The 8468-nt window shown below is 49.2% G+C and overlaps 1 protein-coding gene across 1 annotated transcript in view; it reads left to right on the top strand.

Moving 5' to 3' along the window:
• PTCH2 (patched 2) overlaps positions 1-3528 on the top strand; it is a 21680-nt gene extending 18152 nt beyond the window's left edge. Inside the window, 4 exon segments of the mRNA XM_012001863.1 lie at positions 2424-2566; positions 2635-2734; positions 3134-3332; positions 3335-3528. Coding sequence (XP_011857253.1) covers positions 2424-2566; positions 2635-2734; positions 3134-3332; positions 3335-3375 — 483 coding nt within the window. The 3' untranslated portion in view covers positions 3376-3528.
• The last annotated feature ends 4940 nt before the right edge of the window (positions 3529-8468 follow it).

Genomic DNA, 8468 nt, shown 5'->3' with positions numbered 1-8468 from the left:
TTATTTATTTATTTATTTATTTTGAGACAGAGTCTCGCTCTGTTGCCCAGGCTGGAGTGCAGTAGTGTAATCTCAGCTCACTGAAACCTCCACATTGGTTTCAGATTCCACAATGCAACCAGCCTTTAAGAAACTACCACTGGGCCGGACACAGTGGCTCACACCTGTAATCCCAGCACTTTGGGAGGCCAAGGCAGGTGGATCACCTGAGGTCAGAAGTTTGAAACCAGTCCGGCCAACATGGTAAAACCCCGTCTCTACTAAAAATACAAAAAATTAGCCAGGCGTGGTGGCACATGCTAGTAATCCCAGCTACTTTGGAGACTGAGGCAGGAGACTTGCTTGAACCTGGGAGGCAGAGGTTGCAGTGAGCTGAGATCGAGCCATTGCACTCCAGCCTGGGCAACAAGAGTGAAACTCTCCGTCTCAAAAAAAGAAGAAGAAGAAGAAGAATTTGGGCTGGGCACAGTGGCTCATGCCTGTAATTGGGATGATGCCGGGGCATTTTGGGAGGCCAAGGCAGGAGGATCCCCTGAAGTCAGGAGTTCAAGACTAGCTGGCCAACATGGCAAAATCCCGTCTCTACTGAAAATACAAAATTTAGCCGGACGTGGTGGTACATGCCTGTAATCCTAGCTACTCAGGAGGCTGAGGCAGGAAAATCGCTTGAACCCAGGAGGCGGAGGTTACAGTGAGCCAAATCGCATCACTGCACTCCAGCCTGGGCAAAAGAGCAAGATTCAATCTCAAAAAGGAAAAGAATTTGGAAAATAAAAATAAAAAAGAATAAGGGATATAATAGCAATACAATTTTTTACCTCCAAGGAACTTATATTCTAGGGATAGAGATAGACAATAAGGGCTGGGTGTGATGGCTCATGCCTGTAATCCTAGCACTTTGGGATGCCGAGGTGGGCACATCACTTGAAGTCAGGGGTTCAAGACCAGCCTGGCCGACATGGTGAAACCCCGTCTCTACTAAAAATACGAAAATTAGCTGGGTGTGGGGGTGAGCGCCTGTAATCCCAGCTACTTGGGGAGGCTGAGGCAGGAGAATCACTTGAACCCGGGAGGGCGGAGGTTGCCATGAGCCAAGACCATGCCACTGCACTCCAACCTGGGCAACAGAGCAGGACTCTGTCTCAAAAAAAAAAAAAAAAAAAGTAAATAATTAGCTGGACATGGTGGCACGTGCCTGTAGTCCCAGCCACTTGGGAGGTTGAGGCGGGAGGATCACTTGAACCTCAGAGTTTGAGGTTGCAGTGAGCCATGATTATACCACTGCACTCCAGCCTGAGCAACACAGTAAGATCCTGTCTCAAAAAAAAAAAAAAAGGGATGGTAGCGGATGGCAATGTGGGCTTAATGGAGGGGTTCTACAGAGATATCAGAGATACAGAGATGCCAGAACCAAGGAGGGCCTTACCCAGGGCTGCATATTCTCTGACAGAGGAAAGGGGGGACCCACAGACTAGCCAGACTCCACAAACAGCTCCCTTCCCTTCCCCCCACCAAATATCTCTATTATTATTCTGATTGTAAGAACAATATATGGTCCTTGAAAACAAAGTCAGTATGCAGAAAGGTACAAAAGAAGAATTAGAAATCCTCTGAAACACTACTCTGAGAAATAACTGTTGTCACTTTGGCATCCCTCTTCTAGAAGGACTAGTGGTTGGCAAACTTCTATTTATAGGACCAAATAGTAACCATTTCAGGCTTGGTAGGCCATAGAGTCTCTGCTGCAACTCTGCCATAGAAACACAAAATTGTCTAGACAATACATTAACCAATGGGTATGGCTGTTTCAACAAAATTTCATTTACAAAACAAGTAACAGGCTGTAGTCTGCCCAACCTATTTTTGTTGTTTGTTTGTTTGTTTGAAACAGTTTCACTCTGTTGTGCAGGCTGGAGGGTAGCAGTGCAATCTCGGTTCACTGTGACCTCCACCTCCCTAGCCAAGCGATCCTCCCACCTCAGCCTCCTAAGTAGCTGAGACTACAGGCGCAAACAACCACACCCAGATAATTTTTGTATTTGTTATAGAGACACAGTTTCACCATGTTTCCCAGGCTGGTCTCGAACTCCCAACCTCAGGTGATCCACCCACCTCGGCCTGGGATAACAGGCATGAGCCACCGCGCCCAGCCTTGTTTGTTTTTAGAGACAGGGTCTCACTCTGTTACCCAGGCTGTACCCTATTTTCTACACGTCTCTGTGTCTAAGCTCACCAAACCCATCCATACAGTGTTACCTAAAAGGACTCACGCATGCTCCCTGTACAGTTTCCATGAACTTAGTTCACCTGGCCTTCGGTGGGCCAAGGTATTGTTGAGCTCTGAAGACAGTTACAGCTGGGGACATGGCTGAGCTGGCCATGACTGGCAGAGGAGCAGCTCCAGGACCACTCTATTTTCCCAGGGCTTTCTGACCACCCAGGGCAGCCGGAACCTGCGGGCCGCCCGTGCCCTTGAGCACACATTTGCCCCTGTGACTGATGGGGCCATCTCCACATTGCTGGGTCTGCTCATGCTTGCTGGTTCCCACTTTGACTTCATTGTAAGGTAGGGAGGGCTCGGGGGCGGGGAGGCAGGGCTCAGGGCAGGCCTGGGCTGACTCCCCCCGCCCCCAGGTACTTCTTTGCGGCGCTGACGGTGCTCACGCTCCTGGGCCTCCTCCATGGACTTGTGCTGCTGCCTGTGCTGCTGTCCATCCTGGGCCCGCCACCAGAGGTGACCACACCCTCGGCTCCATCCCTCTGCTCCCAGCCCAGGGGATGAGGTAGGGATAGGCAAGGGAAGGGACAGAGCCGTGTGGTCCACAGACAGGTACCTCCCCAACAGGTGCCACGAGCTGAAGGTGGCAGCCTCCTTCTTTCCCCAGACACCATATTCCTGCCCCTCAGCCCTCCTGGTTTCTTTATGGGACCCACCTTAGCCTTTTAGGATCCAGAGCAAGGTGCAGAGTTTGCCCCAGGCCTCAACATCCTGTTACCTGCCAGCTCTCATATCCTGCTGGAGACGAACAAGGACCCCAGCTTCCCAACAGTCATGGTGATCCCCAGGGAGATGCTGAAGGGGACGGGAGCCCCAGGGGCCCGTGGGCTTACTGTGGCTGGTGTCTCCCCACAGGTGATACAGATGTACAAGGAAAGCCCAGAGGTCCTGAGTCCACCAGCTCCACAGGGAGGCGGGCTTAGGTGGGGGGCATCCCCCTCCCTGCCCCAGAGCTTTGCCAGAGTGACTACCTCCATGACCGTGGCCATCCACCCACCCCCCCTACCTGGTGCCTATGTCCATCCAGCCTCTGATGAGCATCCTTGGTCCCCTGCTACCACCTCAGTTCCAGGGGACCAGGTCCAGCCACTGGGTGAAAAGAGCAGCTGAAGCACAGAGACCATGTGTGGGCCACGTGGGGTCACTGGGAAGCACTGGGTCAGGTGTTAGACGCAGGATGGACCCCTGGAGGGCCCTGCTGCTGCTGCTGCACCCCCTCTCCCGACCCAGCCATCATGGGCCTCCCTGATATCCATACAGAACAGCCAGCGCCTTGCACACCCAGGCCTGTGTGAACCTATGTCTGTGTCACTTGAGAGTGAAAGCCAGCACTTCAGGCTGCAGTGCAGCCCTGTCCCCCTTCCCACCCCACACCGCTGCCCGCTCAGCTGACCAAGCCTGAGAGACCCTCCAGCACCCTTCCTCAGTCCTGGCCCCACCGCCTGGTGACTCCTGGGCAGGCTCTTCATATCCCTGCCCACCTCCTACCATGTCCATTATTTATATGAAAATGTCTATTTTTGTAGTGTACATAGATGTTAGCTATGTTGAAAGTTTTATTTTTTAAAGAATGAAATATATTCTATGTGAACTCATCTCAAATGACTTCAGTGCTTTTTTTTTTTTTTGGACAGAGTGGGGAGTTTGCAAGTGAACATTCGCTATTGGAAGGGGCTTTGGTGCCAGGACCTGAGGTATTAGCTTCTCTAGTTCTGGGTGGAAAAGACTCCAGATTCTGGATTTTTGTCTTATACTTGGTAACATCATCTGGATTAAGTGCTTAGTATACAAAACAATAACAAATTTTGTTGGTGTGAAATCCTACTGGGTTCAATCTGGAGATCGGGAGCAGAAAAAAAAAAAAGCCACACTGTGTGGCTTTCCAAGCCACCATATTCCAGCCCGCCCACCTCTCCAGACTCACCTCCACCTACCTGCTTCACCCGCACGGGAAATGGCAAGGCGGAGGGGCAAGGCCATGCAGCAGCCGGAAGGTGAGGTGGAGGCAGATCAGGAAAGCGGTCAGTTGACGCAGAGAGAGGGCAACAGGGTCTGGGGAGCTTCTCAGGAGGTTTGTGGACCAAGGGAAAGGAGCCAGTTCCCAGAGCAACCTCCAAGGCAAAGGCCTCTGCAAGTTGGTGGTTGGCCTGACAGTTGAGAGGCATCTTTGGCCAGTCAGCCAGTGGATCAGTTGCAGGAACTGCCCAGAAACGAAAGTGCTAGCAGCTAGTGAGGACACAATTTAAGCTGTTTGTTCTGTGAAGGTTGAACAGCCCCACTGAGCACAGGCCTTGAAGAGTGGCCACAGCCCTGGAATAGAGCACAGAGCCTCACCCAGAGGTGTGGGGAGGTTTGCAACTGCCCTTTCCCAGCCATAGCTTAGGACCCATGGTCTAGTTCGCACAGACCCTGGGCTCCAATCACCCACTCACCAGGAATGATCCCACCCCACCAAAAATGCCTTCTCACATCCCACCCCACCTGGACAAAGGCCAGGAAATCATGTTCTGACCAAAAGATACAAAAAAAGAAACAAAAAAAAGGAAACGCCTATTGCAATTGAATTCACACCAACATGCCTAAAAAGCTCAAGAGAAGTGGGTAGTTGGCAGAGAACCTAGAGTAGGGGGTGCAACCAGCAGGCCCAAGGGAGGGAGGCTGGATTTGGGTCCAGCAGTGTTTGGGTCACCAAGGAGGGCCTTCTAGGTGGAGCAGAGAGAGCTCACCAGGTTAGAATAGTGCAAAGGGGGTCAGCCCTCTGTGCCACTTACCAGCGGAGTAACCCTGGGCAAGTTAGCCAGCCTCACTAAGCCTCCTCATCTTCATCTTCCCAGGCCCGAGATCTAGCCTGTACCTCCCACCCCAGTACCCCTTCATCAGACACACGGAGCGCCACTGTCTGGACAGGCTGAACTGGTCTTCGGGTCCATAATTTCTCATACGCCATTCCCTCTGCCTAGAACACTTTCCCACATCCCCTTGACGTGACTCCATATCACCCTTCGAGGTGAATTGGATCGGATGCCATCTCCTCCAGGAGAGGTAATGTCGTGCCTCCTGTGAGTTCCCACTGCCCCTGAGTGTCTATGCCCGTCTGTTTCCCCGTCCCTCTCCCTAAGCCCGGAGGCTTACTGCGGTTAAGGACGGCGGGACAGGACCTTAACCCCTGGGACAAACACCAGCTCCGCAAAGGACTCGGCACCCACGGGGTGCGGGTCCCAGGAGGACCAGCAGACAGGAGAATAGGAGAGCAAAGGAGACCAGTGATCCACGGGTCCCCGGGGTCCCGCCCCGGGGACCCAGCCCCGGCGGCGCGGAACAGCCCGGAGCCGGCTGTGATTTGCATACCCATGGTGCACCACGAAAAGATACACTCACGATGCTTGCACTCCCTCCGTGCGGGCGTTTCTGCACTATTTTAGGGCATGATGCCTCTTACAGCATCTTTATGCATAAACTACATGCAGGGAGTGTGTACCACGCAAACACCCAACAACCATAACTGTGTTAAGTGTTAGCTCTCCCCGCGAGGTTCGAAGCTATACTTGCTAGCATACTCTAGTTTTCCTTCAAATCGTATAAATCTTTCGCCTTTTACTAAAGATTTCCGTGGAGGGAAACAGTTTTGAGTTCTTAAAAAATTTTTTGAAGCCTCGTGTTTCGCGAGGCTAAATTGTGAAAGTTGAAGGTCAGATTATTGGTATCAATTCAATAAAATTTCGGTTTTACGACATATCCGAAAGATTACTGGCGTCTGGTAGTGCACGTCTGTAACCTTAGTTGCTCAAGAAGCTGTTGCAGTAGAGTCTCTTGAATCCCGGAACGGAGGTTGCGGTGGTCTGAGATCGCACCACTTGCACTCCAGTCGCAGAAACAGAAGTTTGCGTGACACCTGGTTTTGAGCTGCATTTGGGGTTTATTGGCTTCTGCAGTGTGTAGTAAGACTGGCTTCTTTTATTTCTCGCGTTTTTGTTGCATTTCGTTGCAGATTTAAGAGATAAACAGTGGAAGGCACTTTCAAGTCGTCGGGTCATTAATTAAGCCTTAGTGTGGCTAGAGGTTCAGGAACGGTATATCTCGCCAACCAAACTCCTTGTTCTATCCCCAGAGATAGGAGCTGGTTTGGTGAGACTCTTCCAGACTGATTTTTTTTCCCCAACTCGACTGCGAATCCAAACACAGTTTATGTGGTGAAGATACAAGGTTCCTTCTTCTACAAAGCTTTTTTTTTTTTTTTTTTTTTTTTGTGAGATAGAGTCTCTGTCACCCAGGCTGGAGTGCAGTGGCACAATCTCGGCTTACTACAACCTCCGCCTCCCGGATTCAAGCGATTCTTCTGCTTCAGCCTCCCAAGTACCTGGGACTACAAGCGTGCACCACCACACCCAACTAATTTTTGTATTTTTAGTAGAGACGGTGTTTCACCATTTTGGCCAGGCTAGTCTCAAACTCCTGACCTCAGGTAATCCGCCCACCTCGGCCTTCCGAAGTGTTGAGATTACAGGCATAAGCCAACGCGCCCGGCCCCTATGGAGCTTTTCTAATGGAACCAAACACAAAACAAATTGAATAAATAACATAAATCCCAGATGAATAATATCTCAGTGAGAAGTGCCCTGTAGAAAGAGAATTTTGATAGAATGGTCTACCTCCTTCCTATTCCCTCTCCATAAGGGAGCTCATCTACTTCCATGGCTTTAAGTAAATGCCATCTGATAGCTAGTGACCCCCTAGTTTACAGCCATCAGCTGGTCCTGTTGACTCCCTTCCATCAGCTGGTCCTCTTCAAAGCGTATGTTTCATCCAACCATATTTTACCACCTCCACTGCTGCCATCCTGGTCCAAGATCTCTTGCTGGATAATTGCAATAGCCCCTAACCGTTCTCCCTAGACCACTCTTCTATCTCGCTCTTGCCCTTCTCTATCCCAGTCCTCCACATAACAGCCAAACTTTTTTTTTTTTTCTCTCTCTGACAGGGTCTTGCTGGAGTGCAGTGGCATAATATCAGTTCACTGCAACCTCCACCTCCCAGATTCAAGCAATTCTCCCACCTCAGCCTCCCAAGTAGCTGGGACTGCAGGCGCATGCCACCACACTGGCTAATTTTTGTATTTTTTGTAGAGACGGGATTTCGCCATGTTGCCCAAGCTGGTATCGAACTCCCGGACTCAAGTGATTCGCCCACCTCACCCTCCCAAAGTGCTGGGATTACAGGCAGGAGCCACCATGCCCAGCCCAAATTATTCTTTTAAAGTAAATCTGATCACACATCACTGTCCTGCACAAAACCCTCCAATGCCTTTCCCCATGACACATGGCTCCCTGCAGATCTCTCGTCAAATGTTATCTCATCAGAGGTCTACAATCACTGCCCTGTAGAAAATAGTCCCACTCCCACCACATAGCTATTTTTTTAACCAAAACAGGTGCTTTTCTTCATAGCACAAACTACTCCCTGAATAGATCATATATTTCTTTACTTGTTTACGGCATGTTTCTCCTCTTAGAATGTTAGCTCCATGAGGCAAAGACTTGACTTGTTCTCTGATGTATTTATTCCATGACCCTAAATCAATGTCTAGTGTGTGGGCACTCAGTGAATAGTTGGGGAACAAATGAATGAATATGTTTCTAAACACACATACAGAATTTAATCTGTAACACTACAATTCTAAGTATTTTATAAAATTAATTTCATCTTCTTAAAAACTCCACTAAATAGGTTCCATTACCTCCATTTTATAAACAAGGAAACTGAGGCAAAGAAAGGTTAATCACAAAGACAATATGTGGCGGAGCTGGGATTCATAGGCAAGCATTCTGGCTCCAGGAGACACGCTCTTAATCACTATGCTACCGTTTTTCTTTTAACAAGAGGAATCATGCTGTAATTGGTCTATTCTGTGCTTTTTTTCACCAAAGATCATGGATTTTTAAAATATTATAGGAATATACCATAGTTAATATTACCAGTCCTCTGGTAATGGACATATAGATGATTTTCAATTTCTACTATCCAACCAATGCTGTCATGACATGGTACTACTAAGCACATTTTCTGTCTTGAGAGATAATGCTAAATAACTATTTTTAATCCCTGTGCAATATATATACACACACGTGTGTGTGTGTGTGTGTATATATATTTTTTTTTGAGTGTGTGTGTGTGTGTGTGTATATATATATAT

Source organism: Mandrillus leucophaeus, unplaced genomic scaffold (genome assembly GCF_000951045.1).
Source record: "Mandrillus leucophaeus isolate KB7577 unplaced genomic scaffold, Mleu.le_1.0 Scaffold67, whole genome shotgun sequence".
In the NCBI taxonomy this organism is placed as follows: Eukaryota; Metazoa; Chordata; class Mammalia; order Primates; family Cercopithecidae; genus Mandrillus; species Mandrillus leucophaeus.
The sequence above is the reverse complement of the archived record's forward strand: the minus strand, read 5'-3'. Positions and strand labels throughout refer to the sequence as shown.